We start from the raw sequence: 22,138 nt of genomic DNA, 5'->3' as shown, positions 1-22,138 counted from the left end.
AGGGGGAGCTAGAGAGTGGTTGGGATGAGGGGCAAGGAGAATAGAAGGTTGAGGCTGAAAAGAAGACGTGATTGGAGTGGAGTGTATGGGAGAAGGGGCCATAAAAACGTTTAGCTAATAATCTCAATTTCTGGGGTATGGGAGATACCTGAATCCCCAAAACCATTTGGAGGATCATCCACAACATATGTCCTAAAGAAATCCTCTCACTCCCAGGAAAAGCTTCTCAATGCTGAGCAGGGAGAGTCTCAAAAATTATTCTGGCCTCACCTTTTCTCTCCCGTCCACCTAAAGTCCATTGGGCTACTGGACTGTTACTCAACTGCTTTGCCTTCCATCTCCTACGTGTTAGGGGCTGAACACGTTGCCTCTGGACCAAGGTGTCATAAATATAAAGGGAAGGCTAACCACCTTTAAATCCCTCCTGGCCAGAGGAAAAACCCTTTCACCTGTAAAGGGTTAAGAAGCTAAGATAACCTCGCTGGCACCTGACCAAAATGACCAATGAGGAGACAAGATACTTTCAAAGCTGGAGGAGGGCGGAAAAACAAAGGGTCCTCTCTGAGTGTGTGATGCTTTTGCTGGGACCAGAGCAGGAATGCAGGTCAGAACTCCTGTAAAGAGTTAGTAAGCAATCTGGTTAGATATGCGTTAGATTCTGTTTTGTTTAAATGGCTGATAAAATAAGTTGTGCTGAATGGAATGTATATTCCTGTTTTTGTGTCTTTTTGTAACTTAAGGTTTTGCCTAGAGGGATTCTCTATGTTTTGAATCTGACTACTCTGTAAGGTATGTCCCTTCCTGATTTTACAGAGGTTTTTCTTTTACTTTTTCTTTAATTAAAATTCTCTTTTAAGAACCTGATTGCTTTTTCATTGTTCTTAAGATCCAAGGGTTTGGGTCTGCGTTCACCTATGCAAATTGGTGAGGATTTTTATCAAGCCTTCCCCAGGAAAGGGGGTGTAGTGCTTGGGGGGATATTTTTGTGGGGGAGACGTTTCCAAGTGGGCACTTCCCCTGTTTTTTTTGTTAGACACTTTGGTGGTGGCAGCATAAGGTCCAGGGACAAAAGGTAAAACAGTTTGCACCTTGGGGAAGTTTTAACTTAAGCTGGTAAAAATAAGCTTAGGGGGTCTTTCATGCAGGTCCCAATATCTGTACCCTAGAGTTCAGAGTGGGGAAGGAACCTTGACACAAGGCAATGTAAAAATAAAAACAGCTATCACAGCTAGAACCATCGTGTCAAGGTGATGGGTCCAAGAGACTAAAAGACAGACCACAAAGGAACCTTGAAGTGCTCACTCCCTCTCTCCAGGCAATAGAAAATATGTTGTCCATCCCATTTATCCAGCTGCTAGTCTCCCCGTCTAAGAGTGGGACAGGAGAGCTGTTGTCAGATGGGAAAGTAGTAAGGAGCAAAATCCAGACAAAAGATATGAGCTCCCACCTCTCCTCCGTCCCTACTCCACCATTCCACACAGGAAAAGGCATTCACTCTTGCGAGGGCCTGGTCTACAGTGTGTGTGGGGGAAATCGATCTAAGTTATGCAACTTCAGCTACGTGAATAACGTAGCTGAAGTCGATGTACTTAGATCTACTTACCGTGGTGTCTTCACTGTGGTAAGTTGATAGCTGATGCTTCCCCATCCACTCCAGCTGTGCCTCTCGCCCTGGTGGAGTACCAGAGTCGACGGGAGAGCGCTCAGCAGTCGATTTATCATGCCTAGGCTAGACTAGACGTGATAAATCGAACTGCGCTGGATCGATCACTGCCCGCTGATCCAGCCGGTAACGTAGACATGCCCTAGGTGTGGAAGAGGACGTATATCCTATCCCCAAGGGTCAGCAGGTTTTTGGGGGGCTGGGAACATGGGCCAGGAGCAGACCACCTGCCATCATGATAAAGGGACTGGACCCCTCGTTACAGCATGAAATTCTATGCAAAAGCACATTCCCCACTAGATGAACACCAGGGTGGGACTGGGGGTGGAGGAGGGATCGCCTCTACCTCTGAAACTCAGGCTCTAAGGAAAACAAAACCAAACCATCTACAAAAACTGCAACTCACACAAAGGTGAACAGACAAGCTGGAGCATTACTGTAAACCACCACAAGCACATCATCTTGCTGCTCCACGGTTTACACTGGCTCCTCCTTGGAATACTGAGTGCAACTAAATCTCTGTGTCTAAGCAGTGAAAGCCCTACCTGAGACCACCACGTGAGAGAGCACCTCTTCCCCTGCCACAGCTACATGAACCAGTGAGACTCACCCAATCGTGCAGAAGACTGCCCTAGACTATGGAAGGCACTTCTGCTAGAGGCAAGAAGGAGCACTGATCTTACTGCAGTCAGGGTCAAATGCAAAGTCCAGAGTTCCACTACTACGGCAACGAGGAACACAAAATTACGTAGACTGAAGCTGAGGCGGAAGGAAGGAAGGAGAGGAGGGCGTGCACCTAGGTTGGAATAAAAGTTTTAGGTGGCTATTTCATTGACTGTGTTATCTTATATGTCAGTATTTAAATGGATCTGGACCCTTTATGGTCCCTCAGAGCAGACAGCTGTCTTATTCCATATATTTAGGTGGATTCCCCCCAGCCCCTACCCCTCAGAGCCTATATCAAGCAAGCCCTATGGGGTTTTCAGGAGCGCCCCAAGACTTCAAATCCCCCATTCCTAACAGTACATCTTCAGTCTCCAAGAATGATACTGGGATACTCCTTGAGTATTCACACCTCAAACAGTTGTGACTGGCACCATGTTCGCTACCATTCTCAAAACTCACAGAGCAGTTCAGAATTTTCATCCATCTGTCCCACATGTGCTGGGCAAGGAAGTTAAAGAGCCTGGTGTATTTATTAAGGGCCTCACAAGGCTGTGAAGCAGATATGAGCAGACACTGTATCACTGCATAGTAAAACCATGCGAAGACAAAAAGAAGTACAGTTATTTTGCCTCACAGGACAAAGAGTATCTGCATCAAGATGCCAGTTTACTAAGGTTCTAGGGGTTGTCAGGGAAAGAAGAAGGGCGCTGATCCAGTTTGTTAATGTTTGTGAAGCATTCAGTTGATCATTAACTTCAAAGATCTTTGAGGCGGAATGATTTATGGCCATGCACAAATATCATTACAGACACAGGAAGCTTGAGCGGGGGGAGGGTGTGCAGGATTAAGAACACTTCAGAAGACAGAAGTGTTAAGACAGAAATCATCATATCATATTGCCCTTATAGAAATCCCTGGTATGCCCAAATCTTGAATACTGCGTGTACATGTGGTCGCCCCATCTCAAAAAAAAAAAAAAAATATTGGAATTGGGAAAGGTTCAGAAAAGGGCAACAAAAATTATTAGGGGTATGGAATGGTTTCCGTATGAGGAGAGATTAATAAGACTGGGACTTTTCAGCTTGGAAAAGAGACGACTAAGGGGGTATATGACAGAGGTCTATAAAATCATGACTGGTGTGGGGAAAGTAAGTAAGGAAGTGTTATTTACTCCTTCTCATAACACAAGAGCTAAGGGTCACCAAATGAAAGTAATAGGCAGCAGGTTTAAAACAAACAAAAGGAAGTATTTTTTTACACAACGCACAGTCAACCTGTGGAACTCCTTGCCAGAGGATTTTGTGAAGGCCAAGACTGTAACAGAGTTAAAAAAAGAAGTAGATAAATTCATGGAGGATAGGTCCATCAATGGCTATTAGCCAGGATGGGCAGGGATGGTGTCCCTAGCTTCTGTTTACTAGAAGCTGGAAATGGGTGACAAGGAATGGATCACTTGATGATTACCTGTGCTGTTCATTTTCTCTGGGGCACCTGGCATTGGCCACTGTCAGAAGACAGGATATTGGGCTAGATGGACCTTTGGTCTGACCCAGTATGGCTGTTCTTACATTCTTAAGAGTTCCAAAATATGACACAATTGTCCTGATTCTGCTCTTGCTTGCACTGGTTTGACACCAGTAGAATTCCATTGGGCCAAATCCTCAGCTGGTGTAAATCAGCCTAGCTCATGGAGTTTGACCCCATTAGCACCAGTGAAATTCCTCCTGCTGTATTGTCAATGCTTGTGATTTTATTGCGATTCTCCAATATTTGGTGTATTTCTTAGAGCTTCAGCTCATGGAGCCCTGGAACCCACAAGAATCTCATTTTTTAAAAAAAAATAAAACCTTAAGTTTTTAGACCTCAGGTTTTTGTTTTGTTTTGTTTTTTTGGGAGGGGGGAGGGAAGAGAGGAAACTGGCAAACCGGAACCCTAGAAGCTCAAAACCAGAAGAAATCCCCCCACTCCCAAATTATTATTTTTAATACCTCATGATTTTCTAGGCCTGACATGATTTATACAGCTCCTGGCTGACATTGGTGCAAGAAGAGAATCAGGCTGACAGTATCCCACATGAGGGGTTAATTACGCAAGGCTTGAAAAATGTACCCAACATCCACTAGCCCAGTGGTTTTCAACCTTTTTTCATTTCCTGACCCCTAAAAAATTTCCAAGAGTGGTGTGGACCCCTTTGGAAATCTTAGGCATAGTCTGCAGGCCCCCAGGGGTCCATGGACCACAGGTTGAAAACCACTGACCTGGCCCAAGGACTTAGCCCGCTCCTCAGGCTCAAATGCACTGATTTCCCAAGCCACAGACCCGCCTGTCCAATCTCCTATTGGCCAGGCAACTCCCACTGCCTGGGCCCAAAGAGCCCATTCTCCTGCTGGATGAACTGTGTGTCACCAATTAATGGTAACCCCCCACCCCCACACACAAATAAATCAATGCTGCACCAATAGGTCAGTGCTGGGAATCCCCAGCCCTCTGCTCAAAAAATCCATGTATACTTGCCTCATGCACAGAGCTCTCTGCTGAGGTGGGGGCAGGTTGCCAGAAATGGAGGAGCGGATTAAGGAGCAGGGTGGCCCCAGCCTGCCTGAATACCTGTGCATGCCAACTCAGTAGGGGGCCCCTGCTCACACCAGCACACCAAGCAAAAGGCACTGTATGGGTGTGTGGATGGGTGGGGCACACTTCTGACCTCTGCTGAAGGGGTGCTGGTAGTAGTAGGCCTTGTCCCCACACAGAGCCCTCTGCTGGGGTGGTGGTGATCTCCAGGGCCTAGGGTTGCCAGGCGTCCGGTTTTCAACTGGAACAACCAGTTGAAAAGGGACTCTGGTGGCTCCAGTCAGCACCACCGACTGGGTCGTTAAAAGTCCGGTCGGTGGCGCAGCAGGGCTAAGGCAGGCGCCCTGCCTGCCCTTGCTTTGTGCAGCTCCCAGAAGTGGCAACATGTCCCTGCAGCCCCTAGGCGCAGGGGCCAGGGAGGCTCCGTGCACCGGCCCCTCCCCAAGCATCGGCTCCACAGCTCCCATTGGCTGGGAACCACAAGGATGGCACCTGCAGGCAAGGGCAGCATGCTGGTCACCCCTGCATCTAGGGGGCCACAGGGACATTCTGGCTGCTTCATTCTGGCCCCTGCACCCCAACCTCCTGCCCCAGCCCTGAGCCCCCTCCCTGAACCCGCACCCCAACCCCCCTCCCACACCTCAACCCCCTGCCCCAGCCCTGAGCCCTGTCCCATACCCAAACTCCATCCCAGAGCCCGCACCCCTCACACCCTCCTGCACTCTGAACCCCTCAGCTCCAGCCCGGAGCTCCCACCTGCATCCCAAACCCCTCATTCCCGGCCCCACCCTAGAGCCCACACCCCCAGCTGGAGCCCTTGCCCCGGCCTGGTGAAAGTGAGTGAGGGTGGGGGGGACAGTGAATGATTGGGGGGGGAGGGGATGGAGTGACCAAGAGGCGGGGCTTCAGAGAAGGGGTGGGGCAGGGGCAGGGCCTCGGGGAAGGGGCGGGACAGAAGCAGGGCGAGGGTGTTCAGTTTTGTGCAATTAGAAAGTTGACAACCCTACCAGGGCCCCCTGCTCTAGAGAGTGGCACCCCCATCAGGCCAGCCTATGGCCAACAGTACCAGCGTCCCATTCTCTCTCTCCTCCCATCAGTGGAAGCACTGGAGTGGTCTTATAGGAAGCCATTCTGCTTTGCTTACATTTGGAAGGTTTCCTTTAGACTAGATGTTTTTAAAATGAAAACATAGGTACTATAGCAGTGGATGGGACATAGCCAAGAAACATACCTACTTGTCCTGGATGAGTAGATTTTTCAAGCCCTGTAATTATGGAGTGACAGGGTGATAGGCTTATGCACGGAATGAGGAGGGTTATTCAGAGCCTTTCATCTATACGACACCAGTTAAACTCTGGCTCTAGGTCTGGGAGAAAAGTGAGCCTTTGGCTTCTAGGTTACTGGCTCCAGTCTAGCCCCAGGTCAGTAGAACCTACAGTTAGGAAGGAACTTGCCCTACAGGTAGATCAAACTACATAATAATGCAGTACAAGGTCTCTGTGGAAGCACAAGACTACACCTCCTCCTGCTCAGTATCAAAGGCAGAATACTGAATTAGATGGACCTTTGGCATAATCCCTGTGGCAATTCCTATGTTCTTATCCAGCTGCTGTTGGTTGGTCTGTGTGATGCTTGTTATGAATTTCATTCCAGTTCCTACTGGGTAAGTACTCCCACCACAGCTGGCCTGCCTGGTGGTAGGCTCAGAAAACAGACCAAGGTTTGAATAGCTCATGGAAACTAGCTGACCTTCCCGGATACAGGCTTTCAGAAATTAAAGTGTATTTTGCTCCCTAAAATTGCATACTTGAATTTCCTCTCCAGCTCTCCTACATCCGCAAGTCTCAGCCAATGTACTCCGATTTTGACCTGTAACACTCACTGCTATTCCAGTCCTGAGGACCCCCCCATAGCTCTGCCAGGGCACACAGCCACTGTCAGCAGCTTTGTTAGCCCAATCTTAACCTGCAGTACCCTTTTCTCTTCCAGCCCTGACATTTCCTGCAAGACAATTTTTCCTGCTCATCTTTGCCTTTTGTTGGGACCCTGGTGCTGAGAACTGTCAAACTCATTTCCCGAAACATCTCTAAAGGAGGCAAATTGAGAAGTGCAGATATGCCAGTATGAAAACCCCTCCCCCAAATCAACTCCATCCTCACATACCAGGGATTCCTCTGACTGGGAGTGGAGAAGCCTCTTTGCTCTTGGTGGGCTGAGACCAAAAATGTCTGTGCTCTTTTCCTTTCCCTTTCCTCAGGTCAGCTTTGAAGTGTGAGATACACCTCGGAATTGCAGCTAAGGCCACAGGTCATAAGGTGAGGAGGACATTTCTCCCCACCCTTCCTATTCAAAACACCTTGTGCATGGTAGAAATTTGAAAGGGAAATACCTAATAATCTACTAGGGACAGGTTCTCAGGTTCCTGCACAGAACACCAGCTAGCTGCTCCTCACAAAGCAATGATCAGTTACCAGGGACACTGGAACACAGAGCCTCCTCTCCCCTGACAATTTTTGGGAGTGAACTTTACTCGGTAGGGACTGGCAATAGCACCCAGCAAACAAAGAACACAGGTGGTTAAACCAGGTAGAAAGGTTACATTTGTTCTGAAAGTTAGGTGGGGAGAGAGGTCTGAGTAACTACTTGAGACATCACAGCAGCATCTCCCAGCCCATCCTCCAATCCCCAGCAGCAGAACAAGGGGTTTGTTTTCTTTTAAGAGGGGGCCTCAAGGATGTTTCCATGCCTGAGGTCCCAGGGATAAGCCTGTACCTACAGCCAGCCTCCTCTGCAGTAACGAACAGCTGGGAGTGTGGTGCACCCGCAACATCCCCAGTTGCTTGCTACATTTTACTGTGCCCTGGGAAATATCAAATGATCAGTTGATTTATGTCATCCTGGAATCACATCCTGGATCACAAGGAAGAAAAATGCACAAAGTTTATGGGCTGGCAATTCACCAGATTTTGCTCTGAAGGTCACTGGGAAGAGGCAGAGCATGCAGCCAGGTGTATGATACCCCTAATCTTGGCACCAACAGCCCTAGTGCACATCCACTCACCATCAAGTCCCCCAGACACTTAAACAGCAGCTCACAAACTGGAACAAGTTCAGAGACTTTGCCCAGAATCTATTCCATGGAGCACAGAAATCCAATTCAGCATTTTCTTCTCCGTCCTGGGCAGGCTAAATGTTGAGTCCATACCAGGTGGACACAAATCTAGAACAGGTTCTCCTCATCTCAGGCACTGCACCCAGAGTCCATTCAGGGGACAAAGAGAATAATGGCATTTGCACACAAAGGGTCTCAAAGCACTTTCAAACCCTGAATAAACTGTGCCCCAGAAAACATCTTTTTAAGTAGGCAAGGAATATAAAAGGGATCTCTTCAGAACAACTGAAAGGAAGCCATCACTAGGGTGGACAACTACAGTTTGATAGGCCATGGCAGCACTACACGCTATTTTAGAACAGGAAGTGAAGAATACACTATCAAATTGAAATTGCAGGGGAAAAAATGTAAGGAAACGGAATGTAATTGTCCCAGTACAAACTTATTCAGGACACTATATTCAACACTCTTGCTCTTATGAAAAATGCCGCGATATCTTTAATGACTATGTGTGGCTAGGACCCTAGCAGGGACATTCTGGGGGGGATCATAGTACAAGGCTGCACACAGATTCTGATCAGGTTCCCCTTCATTCAGGGACTGAATTGAAAGTCCATCTATGACTCTCCTGGCTGGTGACAATAAGCAAAGAGCAACTGTTTTCCACTGCTAATGGAAACTATCAAAGCCTCCTTCAAGGCAACAAACCTCATGTCATTCATCCTCCCTGCAACTTTGACACCTCTGACCTCAAAGTGCCACTGACTCACTACCAACATGAGACACCTGGAGCAGACAGTGCAGCATTCAACTATCTGATTTTCCCTAGTTACAATGAACACCATCACCAGGATGTCACAAGAAATCAGCACCTGGGTGAAAAATAACTAACTGTCTTACATTGATCATAGGCAAGCCTGAGGTGATGCTGTCTGGAAGGGGAGAAACTCTTCGAAGATGCTGTCCTCCCCATCCACTGAAGGCAGCTGCCTTCCGTTTGTCAAACTAGTGAGAGCATGGGGTTCTGTTCATCACCAAGCCTAGACAACCAAGTAGTCGCAGTGGTGACAAAATGCCTTCTTCCACCTGCATCTTACTAGGAAACTCCACTCCTCCCTCCTGGACGAGGATCTGACCACAGCAACATGTGTTGATCTCCTCCAGACTAGATTACTGTATCTTACTGTATATCGGGACTAAGATGGATGCAATGCAGAGACTCCATCTTGTATACAATATGTCTGCCAGCCTTCCTCAATGGGATGAGCTTCTGTGAGCACATCACCTCTGTATTCTAGCCGCTCCACCGTCTCCCAGTTGATTTCTATTGTCTTTTTAAAAAAGTCTTGGCCATGATCTTCAAAGTCATGAGTGGGTCAGGAGTCAGCTACTTTAGCAACCACCTCCCCATCCAGGATCCAGCAAGATAGTTGTATTACTTTGGGACAGTGCAGCTCCCAACACCCAGTACAAAACACTGGAGATAAAGCAGTCTTGGTAGAACTGGAGGTTGAGGGGCTGTGGAATGATCTTCTAGAGGTCATCAGTCTAACCCTGAGTGTGACCAACTTCAGCGTTCATTACAAGTCCCTTCTCTTTGATAACTACACTTAATCTTATAACTAGGTTAAAACTAATAATAGTGATATTAGTATTATGTAATTCTCCAAGCAGATTGTCTTTTAAACCAGGGCTGTAGAAGAGCAGAAAACTCAATACAAATCCACTGGGGACCTTGCTATGCAGATTTAATTTACCTGGGAAGCATTTAGACACCACAGTGATACATTGATGGGTGCTATGGAAAACCTTAAAATGGATTTTAAAGCCCCACTGGAATCAAATAAGGTTCTTCTCTTTATTTGTCATGTACTAAGATAAGGAAAGGCCCCCTTTTGTGTTTGAAAGTGGCACAAAGCAAGTTGGTCATAACTATTTCTCAGTTTTCGTGCTCCCTTATTGCCAATATGAGACCTTCCCAACCTCTCAGACAAATCCCCCATCCACAGTAGCTTTCCCCTTACAGATAGTGGAAGTGTGGATTAGACATAAAGTCTGGGTCTTAATTGGCAGAGAGAAACGTATAAGACATAGGTGTAAGCAGATCCACTGTGCTCCTGTATAACTCCTCACCTCTCCCCAAACAAACCTTAGTTTTCTTGCTTGGTTCTCTCTGATCATCCAAGAGCAAGAAGCCAGTACTCTAATTCCATCTTCCCACAGCCTTTCCCATTCCCACCTTCTGCCTCTCCCTCTACCAACACCTGAAGTCCTAGAAAAAAAAGAGTCTGAATGACCATCTAGAATGGGCTCCCCCAACCCAAGTCAGTGTCTGCTCATGACATCCGGTTCCCATGAGGATGGTTATTATGCCACAGAAGAGGCCGACATCACGTACAGAAAAAAGCAAGCAAACTCAAAGACACCTGGCCCCAGTTTCCAATGAAAAATTATTATTATAGTTACTTATTATGTGTCTTCCGTACTGGTTAAAGTAGATCACCAAAGGAGGAGAAGCTTGCCACTTTGTTTTTATTTTGGGACAAGTGCTGGCAGGACGTAGTGAAGTTCCACTGTATCCTGCTGGGTGATGAGAGAAGGCACAGAAGAGAATGGGGACAACTGAATAAAGGTAGCTGAAAGGAGTCCACAGCCCCAAAAAGGCCCCAAAGCTGCCCAAAGTGTGCGTGCATGTAGGTGTGCTGCATAGGGAAACAACTGATGTGCTCCTAACCACCCTCAAGGGGTTGCAGAGGGAATGGGCAGGCCCATTTTCTTTCCCCTGGATTCTGGCTAGGAAAGTGAGGCGGCATCTCCTTTCCTCCCCTCCAGGGGAGGGAGGACTGAAGGTGGCAGACTTTCCCTCCTCCCCACCCCATCTGCAGGGAACAAGGAACCAGCAAGGAGAAGGATCATCCTGTGGACCAGGAGTGAAGCAGATAGGTGACTCCCATCTTGATTGACACCCCGACCATTGTGCGCTGGTGCTGCTCCACGGGCTCAGAGTCCCAAGTCATAAACCCAGACACCAGCTGCTCCTGGTGCTCTCACTTCAGATTCTCTCACCGGATGAGTCCTCATTTCCAGGGGTGTTGGAACAATTTGTACAGTGGGGGGGTGCTGAGAGCCACTGAACCAAACTGTAAACCCTGGATATGATGGAAACCACTTCAAGAGCCAGGGGGTGCGACAGCACCCCTAGTTCCAGCCCCTATGCTCATTTCCCCAGCCAGTAAAGAGGCAGGAGGAGGGGGAGCTCACTGACTTCCCAGGACCTGTCCTTCTGCTGTTAGCAGAGGAAGGGGAGCAGCACTTCTACACACTCCCGTTGACTTTAACGCCAGTATTCTGGGACTATACACAGTATACTAGGCAGTGTTCAAACACCTCTCTGAAGACCTTACAGTCTGACATGATAAGCCACATACAAAGGGTGCAGAAGCGGGGCAAGATATACAGGGAGAAGAGATACCTTGTGTCTTTAAAACAAAGACATTGTGTTCAGAAGTGGCTGCTGATTTAGGGTGCTTCCATTTTGGGATGTCCAACTTGAGATACTGTGAAGGTATCAAGGATGCCATTCCTCTGGGGTCAGAGGCTTGCAGCTGGCTGATTAGCCACACCCACTGCACCTGAGAGAGAACTGGAACTTAATTAGCTGACCCTTATAAAAGAGGGCAGTAGAAAGGGGTGGGGGGATTGCAACCTCCTCCAGAAAGCTGAGGTGCCAGGGGCCATGCTCATGGACCACTACTAGGACTAGAGCTACTGCAGAGAAGGATTGCTCCAGAAACCAAACAGACAGGAGGGAGACTGTGTGAAGTCCTTGATTGCTGAGGCTCTGAGGAAAGAGCCAGGAAATTTTGGTTACTGAGGTGAGAAACAGACTTGGGGAAGGGACTACTTGGCCTGCACAAATTGAGAGAAGAGCCTGCAAGATTTTGATCTTCTTATTACGAAGCCTTAAAATAAAACAACTAATCCTGCTGGAAACCACTTCCCTTCCTTCCTTGAGACAGCTCAGGCAGAACTAACCTAAGGAGTTAGCTGACTCAGCAAGAACAAAACCCGGGTTTTGACAGTTCCCAATTCTTTTACAGCTACCTAGGGCCTGATTTTCAGAGATGCTGAGCACCCACAACTCCAGTTGAGGTCCATGTGAGCTACAGGTGCTCTGAAAAATCAGCACAAAGGGTCACAAGTTGGACACACACTAACTGAGGTACTCAAAATCAGGGGCCATTTTTGAAGATCGTGGGCTAAATAAACATCACCAATTTTCAAATGGCCCTAATGTTAGCTAGCGAACTTCTTGTGGGCATCCTGGAGGAAGTGGGTCTCAAGGTGGGATGTGGAAGAGAAAAGGGCAGTGGCTTTACAGGGCCGTTCAGGGATAGCGTTCCAGGCAGAAGGTGCTGCATGGAAGAAGGCAAAACACTGATTCTGAGCGAAACAGAGAAATGGACAGTTGAGAATGGTATAGCAGGCAGAGCAAAGGGGTTGTTGGATGACTCAGTGAGAAACAGGGATGGATATGTCGTAAAGACTCTCAATGCCATAGAGAGTCCAAAAGGTACTGGTAATCATTTGGATCTACTGTAAATCTCCGGTACTTCCAGTGGCCTAGGTGGATGGCTATTTGGAAGTCTTCATCCTGTAAGAGTCAAGAGGCCACAAACTAGTCCTGAGCCTGAAGCAATGGAATAATGGAGGCAAGAGTTCCCATCCTGACTCAAAGCACCTCTATGTATTTGTTCAGCCTCCTCTGGCCTAGGCTAGGACAAAGGCCCCTTGTCTCCTTCAGGATAAGGACATATCAAGAGCAGAAACCTCTTGCTTTGCTCTCTTGAGGAATCTCTTCCATCGCTCCTACTTGGAGCAAGAAGGCCATTTTGTTCTATAATGGCTCTTGTGAGAAGGATCCTTGAAGAGGGACAGGGAAGCGGGGAGGGTACGGGGTAAGGAAAGGAATAGGATAGCGTAACCATGGGTGGTTATGTCTGGTATGTTCACGGCATACACATCGGGAAGTTAGATAAAAACAAATACTTTTGCTGGAAAGTTGTAGCGTAACACTACTTTATTACTTAGAATTCGGAATAACATACAAGAACCCCAAAACCAGAGAGACACAAGGCAGGATGCTCCCTAAAGTAGAGAGGCACAACTTACCCCACCTTACTCTTGGCTGACTCTCTGCACACCCACTCTGACTGCACGTTTCCCTATAAAGCCTCATAGCCTGCGAGCAGAACCAGGAAAATCTTTACGATTTAAAGTGACAGCTTGAAATTTGTACACAGTTTTCAATATACCAGTGTCTAGCACCCATTTGTCATTGTAATCTCTGACCATGCCCAGTGGGAGGGGCAAGGTGATTCCCAAAGATAAGCTCTGAGATGGTTTTAGCATGGCTCTCAACACCGCCATTAAATCTGCTGCCTCTGAGAGGAAGCCTGGGGAGGGATGGAGGAGGAGGGTGACATGTACCTCCTGGTATAACAGGGCTACTTTCTGGATGGCTATTCCAGTTGACAACTGTGGGAATAAGATGGTTGTCTTTGTCTTTGCAGGGACTGGTACCAGACGTGCTTGTGGTACGGTACCGGAGTGTAGATCTTTAAAGAGCTTAGCATTGCCCTTGAATCCTGGAGGGAACAGAACACCTTGTCCATTCAGCTGCTGAAGAGCTTTATGTCCTCAAAGGGTAGGTCCTCCATTGTTACCTGGACTTCTATTAGAATCCCAGATGCCTGTCATCAGGAGGACCAGTGCATTGTGACTGCCATAGTCATGGATCGAGTGGTGATATCAGACTTGTTCATTGCTACCTGTAGCCCTGTTTTCACTTTCATCTCCCTCCTCCCGCCCCAGATCCTATCTCTTACCTCCTTCCTGCAGTCCTGGAGGAACCTTATAGGAAGGGGTCACCCTCTCTTACATTAGAAAACTGTGTTCCTCAAACAAGTCCTGCTTCTATGGTGCAGAACTGGACAGAGGCTGGTGAGTAAGACTTTGGCCCAAAAAGGTCCAGTGTTTTGGGGTTATCTTTTGGAGTCCCCTTAGTAGCCCTGGTCTTATCCTGGACTGCAGATACCACAAGTGACCACAGTGTCGGGTGCTCATAAAAATTAGAAGCCCTTGGGAGGGACTTGATAGCACTGTTCTGCTCGCTTTGAAGCAGTCAGGAATGAGGCTGGGGTGTGCCATGGTCCAATATGCCTCACTGATCAGTAGGGCAATTCTTGTTAGCAGTGAGGATGTTGAGACGCTTGTGCATATTTTTCTTGGCTCACTGCTGTCTCCCAGTCCAAGGTTTCAGCTATTCTTGAAAGCAGGTCTTGGGAGGCTCTGAAGTCACCGATGGCCAGTGTTGGGATCAAGACATCCAGAGAGGAGGAGGCGCCTGTAGATGGGGAGGAGAATTTCCAGAGTCGCCTCTGCTCCCTCACGAGGGGGCTCATCTGATTCTGGTGTGGAGGGCTACTAGGCATTGATTCCAATGGTGATATAAACCACCTTCCTTTCCCTGGCACCTGCCATGGGCTCCACTCTGAGATCCGTAGGAAGGTGGGCCCAGTAGGTCCAGTAAGTCCACTATGGTAAATTATACAGGTATTGGTTAGATTGTGGTTGGCCCATCCACTGCCAGTCACGTATAGGGCCCAGTACAGGGCACCTCCAGACCTCCCCTTACGTACCATTTTGGTCTAATGGAGAGGATTCCCTGCTTGCAGTTGGGAAGAAGGACTGGCTTGAAGATGCCGAGGAGAAGTTCATCTCCAGGAATAGGGGTACCACTAGTTGTGGGTTTGGGGCTGATCTTGCCAGTGCCAGTGTTGGTTCTGATGCCAAAAGGAGGGGTGAAAGCAGCTTCCCAAAGTTGTATCTTGGTCTGGGGAAGGGTTCAATGGTTGGCACTGGTACCGGGGCTGGTCTCGGTATCAACTCTGGTGCTGGCACTGTGGTCTCCCAAGCCTCTTTCGCAGCCAGTGCCTTGCTCCTGTCCTTTGACTATGAGGATTTGGAGGACTTGCCTTTGGAAAATTGCTTCAGGCCCTCCTTGTGGGGTATGCACACTGCACACTCTGAACTGCGTTCATGCACAGTGGGGCTCTGTCACTCAGTGCTTGAAGGGGATAGCACGTGTGCCAGGTCTCCTTGCTCCAGAGTCAGACCAGTGCGCTCAGCACGGAGGCTGTGTACCACTGTTACCTGGGTGATTGGCACCCAGGATCCTGGCGCCAATACCAGCAGTCTTGTCAGCCTTTCAGATTTCTTCCTCCTGCTGGAACCAGAGGCATGGTGGCCATTTACTGGGGTGCATGCTGTAACTAGCCTCCTCAACTCTGGTTTGGAGGATGTCTTTTCTGGGATCAGACACTATCTTCATGGATTGCTCTGAGATGTAATTTGAGCCACATCTCTCTGTTTTGGGGTGTGGGATGAGAAGTAGCAGCAGACAGAGCAATTGTTGGGGTTACATCCTTCCACCAGGCAGAACAGACATTTGCTGTGCCCATCAATTCCAGGCATAAGACTGTCACACGATGTGCAGCATTTAAGCCTTGGGGGTTTAGAGTCTGCATGCCAGTGACTGGTGTGATGTGTCTTGACCTGCTGTGGAGGGTGGGTGGGTGGGTGGGGGGACATACAGGGGGTGGACAAGGGGGCTCCTCTACTTTTTCTTGGATGTTCCACACAAAAAAAGAAGGAGCAATGAATAAATGAGTAATAAGAAATTGATGAGCGATTTCTTCACAAAAAGGTTAAGTTTGAAGCTCAAGGAACAGCAGCAGGTTGGACAGTCCAGGTTGCCTCTCATTGTCACAGACGCTAAGTGGTAACTGAAGGAGGGTTGCAGCTACTCTGACCTTTAGGCCCTCACACTGAAGCAAGAGTAGGCATAGGGCTCCTAATGGACACTGCCATTCAAAATGACTCCGCTCTCACGCCCAGGAAGCACAGTATAGAATCCATACTGACACATACTTGAAGAAGCAGCTCAGATACCAGGGTGATGGGCATAGCATGGAAACCTAGACAGAGAGAAGCAGGATTGCCTCCAGCTGCCATAGTTTTTTTGGAGATGCTGTCAGTTGCTTTTTCATCTATCAGATAAAAGATCTCTAAGGAGGGAAATAATAAAACCTCCAAGACAATTCAAATAAATAAATACATACATACAATCAAGAGAGGCCATGAAATAGAAAGGAATACTGGTGGGATTAGAGCAGCCAAGGAAAGGAGAGGCTGGCCCTCCAACCCCAGCCCCGTCCATCACTGCCCCACTTGAGGCTTGGCAGCATACTCACGTTCCCACAGTAGCCAATCTATTACTGCTTGGAATAAATTTCCCAGCCGCCGCCTCCTCCTTTTTCTCTCTCTCTCTCTTTCAGTCCTCAGGAGTCCTGTTTGGCAGCCTACAGATCCCCCTCCTCTGCTGTAAATGTCTAGCAATCAGCCAATCTGATGCAAAAAGCATTACCCCCTTCTTCATGGGAAAGAGAGAAACCTGACTCCATGCTGAGACATTTCCTCTAGGGTTCTGTCAGTCTCTCTCTCTCAAGCCCCCCTCTGCCTCTCTCCCTCTCTCTTTTTCAGAAGCTACCTCCAGCACAGAGAGTGCTATTCCTTCCGGAAAGGGTTGTGTGTGTTCATGGAAATTTTACTTGGACCAAGAACAGGCCTTATTTATTTTTCCTTTGTTCTCCATTTCCCCTTTCAGGGTTTAAACAAAACCCTGACAATGTAATCCCAGCCGCACTATTATGTAATTTCACTTATTTATTACTTTTGGAAAGAAATACAGTAGGAAGAGCTCCTTGGTATCTTATCTTGAAATGTCCCAGGCTGGCACTAGAATGACAAATGAAGGCTCGGTTAGAGCGTCATGGGCTCTGCAGACCTAGTCTTGCTCTGGTTTGCAGGCATTTCTTATTGACAAGGCCCCTGCTAACCAAGCCTTTGGGTTGCAGTGCCATACCCCTAAAAATAAGGTCCCTATTGAGCAGATCTCCAGTGGCTGGCCCACACTGGTGATAAACATACGGTATCCTGAAAAGGGGCAGTTTTCCAGTATGAAAAAAACAAGCCTAACATACTTAACTCAAAAAGAAAAGGAGGACTTGTGGCACCTTAGAGACTAACAAATTTATCTGAGCATAAGCTTTCGTGAGCTACAGCTCATTTCATCGGATGCATTCAGTGGAAAATACAGCGGGGAGATTTATATACATAGAGAACATGAAACAATGGGTGTTACCATACACACTGTAACGAGAGAGTGATCACTTAAGATGAGCTATTACCAGCAGGAGAGCGGGGGGTGGGGGGGAAAACCTTTTGTACTATTTTCGACGTCTCCGACTCAAGGAATATTTCCAACACACCTCTGAACAACATACTAACCCACAGAGACCCTCCTACCAAGACTGCAAAAAGAAGGATTCTGGGTGCACTCCTCCTGAAGGTTGAAACAACAGACTGGACTTCTACATAGAGTGCTTCCGCCGACGTGCACGGGCTGAAATTCTGGAAAAGCAGCATCACTTGCCACATAACCTGAGCCATGCAGAACACAATGCCATCCACAGCCTCAGAAACAACTCTGACATCATAATCAAAAAGGCTGACAAAGGAGGTGCTGTCGTCATCATGAATACGTCGGAATATAAGCAAGAGGCTGCGAGGCAGACCTCCAGCACCACTTTCTACAAGCCATTACCCTCTGATCCCACTGAGGGTTACCAAAAGAAACTACACCATTTGCTCAAGAAACTCCCTGAAAAAGCACAAGAACAAATCCGCACAGACACACCCCTGGAACCCCGACCTGGGGTATTCTATCTGCTACCCAAGATCCATAAACCTGGAAATCCTGGACACCCCATCATCTCAGGCATTGGCACCCTGACAGCAGGATTGTCTGGCTATGTAGACTCCCTCCTGCGGCCCTACGCTACCAGCACTCCCAGCTACCTTCGAGACACCACTGACTTCCTGAGGAAACTACAATCCATCGGTGATCTTCCTGAAAGCACCATCCTGGCCACTAAGGATGTAGAAGCCCTCTACACCAACATTCCACACAAAGATGGACTACAAGCCGTCAGGAACACTATCCCCGATAATGTCACGGCTAACCTGGTGGCTGAACTTTGTGACTTTGTCCTTACCCATAACTATTTCACATTTGGGGACAATGTATACCTTCAGATCAGCGGCACTGCTATGGATACCCGCATGGCCCCACAGTATGCCAACATTTTTATGGCTGATTTAGAACAACGCTTCCTCAGCTCTCGTCCCCTAACGCCCCTACTCTACTTGCGCTATATTGATGACATCTTCATCATCTGGACCCATGGAAAAGAAGCCCTTGAGGAATTCCACCATGATTTCAACAATTTCCATCCCACCACCAACCTCAGCCTGGTCCAGTCCACACAAGAGATCCACTTCCTAGACACTACAGTGCTAATAAACAATGGTCACATAAACACCACCCTATACCGGAAACCTACTGACCGCTATTCCTACCTGCATGCCTCCAGCTTTCACCCTGACCACACCACACGATCCATCGTCTACAGCCAAGCTCTGCAATACAACCGCATTTGCTCCAACCCCTCAGACAGAGACAAACACCTACAGGATCTCTGTCAAGCTTTCTTACAACTACAATACCCACCTGCGGAAGTGAAGAAACAGATTGACAGAGCCAGGAGAGTATCCAGAAGTCACCTACTACAGGACAGGCCCAACAAAGAAAATAACAGAACGCCACTAGCCATCACCTTCAGCCCCCATCTAAAACCTCTCCAACGCATCATCAAGGATCTACAACTTATCCTGAAGGACGACCCATCACTCTCACAGATCTTGGGAGACAGGCCAGTCCTTGGTTACAGACAGCCCCCCAACCTGAAACAAATACTCACTAGCAACCACACAACAGAACCACTAACCCAGGAACCTATCCTTGCAACAAAGCCCGTTGCCAACTGTGTCCACATATCTATTCAGGGGACACCATAGGGCCTAATCACATCAGCCACACTATCAAAGGCTCGTTCACCTGCACATCTCATAGAATCATAGAATATCAGGGTTGGAAGGGACCTCAGGAGGTCATCTAGTCCTACCAATGTGATATATGCCATCATGTGCCAGCAATGCCCCTCTGCCATGTACATTGGTCAAATTGGACAGTCTCTACGTAAAAGAATAAATGGACACAAATCAGACGTCAAGAATTATAACATTCAAAAACCAGTCGGAGAACACTTCAATCTCTCTGGTCACTCGATTACAGACCTAAAAGTGGCAATTCTTCAACAAAAAAACTTCAAAAACAGACTCCAATGAGAGACTGCTGAATTGGAATTAATTTGCAAACTGGATACAATTAACAGGCTTGAATAGAGACTGGGAGTGGTCATTACACAAAATAAAACTATTTCCCCCCCTTTCCCTGTTCCTCAGACGTTCTTGTCAATTGCTGGAAATGGCCCACCTTGATTATCACTTCAAAAGTCCCCCGCCTTGCTGGTAATAGCTCACCTTCCCTGATCACTCTCCTTACAGTGTGTATGGTAACACCCTGTTCACTGGGAACACGAATGAAACTTCCCCCAGTCATTTCATACAGGCCACTGAGCAAATCTGAGAACTTTCAGACACTACCTGTGTGGTTTGCTGTGTTGGTCCCAGAATATTAGAGACACAAGGTGAGTGAGGGACAGTTAAAAGATATTCTGTGTCACTGACTTAGATTCTACCAGAGAAAGAGATGACTCTAAAGTCTGCTGTATCATGAAGGTAAACTGCCTAGGGAGGTTGTGGAATCTCCATCACTGGAGATTTTTAAGAGCACGTTGGACAAACACCTGTCAGGGATGGTCTAGATAATACTTAGCCCTGCCCCGAGTGCAGGGAACTGGACTAGATGACCTCTCAAGTTCCCTTCCAGTTCTACGATTCTATGAACTGCCAAGGCAGGAAACACTCTGGTGGGCCAGCAACTGCTTTCAGGATGGTGAACTTATTCGTACCCTGGCCTTGAACTAGCAATCAGAATTTTTAAGATAGCCACTCTTGCATCCCCCCACACTTGGAGCCCAAATCTGGCCTATGGCAACCTCCCTCTGCTAGGGGTTAGAAGGGAATTTAGTCTCTATATATCCTATCCCAAGCTTCATCCCGCCCTGTTATTACATACACACAGCTCCAACAATGGAGCCTCCCACCCCATCCATCCCTAGCCCTGAGGGATTTGAATCATGGACTTTCCCTGCATGGGATGAAACTCACTCTAGTCCAAAATTCTGAATTTTCTATATTGAGTCCTGGACCAGTGCGAGGAGGAAGGAAAAAGAGTGGCACTGCCAGACCAAGGAACTAATGAGGGTTTGTGATCTCTCACAAAGCACCAAAGCTACAAACTAACCCAACACAGCTGAAAAACACAGAGGCCAGCTTTCATTCTCAGTACTACGTGTGTAGCTAGCCCTGATGGACTGGAGCTATTGGACCTTTACAGTTCTATATTTCTGATGACCAGCTTGGTTCCTCCCTCTGCCCCCCACCCCCCATAAGCTTTTAAATGCTGTAAACATGTTCATCTCTAACTCCAGCCATTTGTGAGATCTCAGCAACTGAAGCCCGAGCGGAAATGAAGTGAAGGAAGAAGAAAACCAAACCCAAGAGGGTAATGAAGTGTGTGTGTGCACGCAAGTTTGTACGACTGCTGAACGATAACGGCCTGACAGCCTTGGAAACTGAAGTCTCCTCTCTATAACACCAGTAGAGCACAAGCAGTGCAATCTGCATTCACATTGCCTAGCTAGTGTGCCTTGTCCTGTGCTGGGTGGCCACCTGCAGGGGTAAGAAGGTAATTCTGCTTGCCTGGCTCATCCTCTGCTGCCATGGCCCATGCGGGAGTTCCCCACCAACCAGTTGTAATGGTGATATTTGTGATGTGGACTCCTGTTCACTGGGAACACGACTGAAATTTCCCCCAGTCATTTCATACAGGCCACTGAGCAAATCTGAGAACTTTCAGACACTACCTGTGTGGTTTGCTGTGTTGGTCCCAGAATATTAGAGACACAAGGTGAGTGAGGGCCAGTAAAAGATATTCTGTGTCACTGACTTAGATTCTACCAGAGAAAGAGATGACTCTAAAGTCTGCTGTATCATGAAGGTAAACTGCCTAGGGAGGTTGTGGAATCTCCATCACTGGAGATTTTTAAGAGCACGTTGGACAAACACCTGTCAGGGATGGTCTAGATAATACTTAGCCCTGCCCCGAGTGCAGGGAACTGGACTAGATGACCTCTCAAGTTCCCTTCCAGTTCTACGATTCTATGAACTGCCAAGGCAGGAAACACTCTGGTGGGCCAGCAACTGCTTTCAGGATGGTGAACTTATTCGTACCCTGGCCTTGAACTAGCAATCAGAATTTTTAAGGACAGGTTTCAGAGTAACAGCCGTGTTAGTCTGTATTCGCAAAAAGAAAAGGAGTACTTGTGGCACCTTAGAGACTAACCAATTTATTTGAGCATGAGCTTTCGTGAGCTACAGCTCACTTCATCGGATGCATACTGTGGAAACTGCAGCAGACTTTATATGCACACAGAGAATATGAAACAATACCTCCTCCCACCCCACTGTCCTGCTGGTAATAGCTTATCTAAAGTGATCATCAGGTTGGGCCATTTCCAGCACAAATCCAGGTTTTCTCACCCTCCACCCCCCCACACAAATTCACTCTCCTGCTGGTGATAGCCCATCCAAAGTGACAACTCTTTACACAATGTGCATGATAATCAAGTTGGGCCATTTCCTGCACAAATCCAGGTTCTCTCACCCCCTCACCCCCCTCCCAAAAACCACACACACAAACTCACTCTCCTGCTGGTAATAGCTCATCCAAACTGACCACTCTCCAAGTTTAAATCCAAGTTAAACCAGAACATCTGGGAGGGGGGGTTAGGAAAAAACAAGGGGAAATAGGCTACCTTGCATAATGACTTAGCCACTCCCAGTCTCTATTTAAGCCTAAATTAATAGTATCCAATTTGCAAATGAATTCCAATTCAGCAGTTTCTCGCTGGAGTCTG

At 47.7% G+C, this 22,138-nt stretch overlaps 1 protein-coding gene and 1 long non-coding RNA gene across 12 annotated transcripts in view; one reads left to right on the top strand and one right to left on the bottom strand.

The window, feature by feature from the left end:
* The window catches only part of LOC144272249 (uncharacterized), a 77,477-nt gene that overhangs the window by 18,657 nt on the left and 36,682 nt on the right, over positions 1–22,138 (top strand). For 3 of the 6 annotated variants that reach the window (XR_013347520.1, XR_013347523.1, XR_013347521.1), the window contains 2 exons: positions 12,113–12,234; positions 13,586–15,628. This is a non-coding gene — a long non-coding RNA (uncharacterized LOC144272249). Of the gene's footprint in view, positions 1–740; positions 790–12,112; positions 12,235–13,585; positions 15,629–22,138 lie in introns of those variants that run through there. The other 3 variants (XR_013347524.1, XR_013347527.1, XR_013347525.1) reach the window with 3 other exon arrangements.
* The window catches only part of MGAT3 (beta-1,4-mannosyl-glycoprotein 4-beta-N-acetylglucosaminyltransferase), a 42,396-nt gene that overhangs the window by 7,513 nt on the left and 12,745 nt on the right, over positions 1–22,138 (bottom strand). Inside the window, exons 1-2 of one of the 6 annotated variants that reach the window (XM_077830174.1) lie at positions 11,485–11,543; positions 10,162–10,284 (exon numbers count right to left, since the gene is read on the bottom strand). The exons of 1 other annotated variant lie outside the window; for it this stretch is intronic. In XM_077830174.1, coding sequence (XP_077686300.1) covers positions 10,162–10,193 — 32 coding nt within the window. In that variant the 5' untranslated portion in view covers positions 10,194–10,284; positions 11,485–11,543. Of the gene's footprint in view, positions 1–1,603; positions 1,806–10,161; positions 10,285–10,478; positions 10,578–11,484; positions 11,623–22,138 lie in introns of those variants that run through there. 4 more of the 6 variants (XM_077830163.1, XM_077830154.1, XM_077830189.1 and 1 more) reach the window with 4 other exon arrangements.

This window comes from Eretmochelys imbricata, chromosome 1 (genome assembly GCF_965152235.1).
Source record: "Eretmochelys imbricata isolate rEreImb1 chromosome 1, rEreImb1.hap1, whole genome shotgun sequence".
Taxonomy (NCBI): domain Eukaryota; kingdom Metazoa; phylum Chordata; order Testudines; family Cheloniidae; genus Eretmochelys; species Eretmochelys imbricata.
Note: the sequence above shows the minus strand (reverse complement) of the source record. Positions and strands in the feature narration are given on the sequence as shown.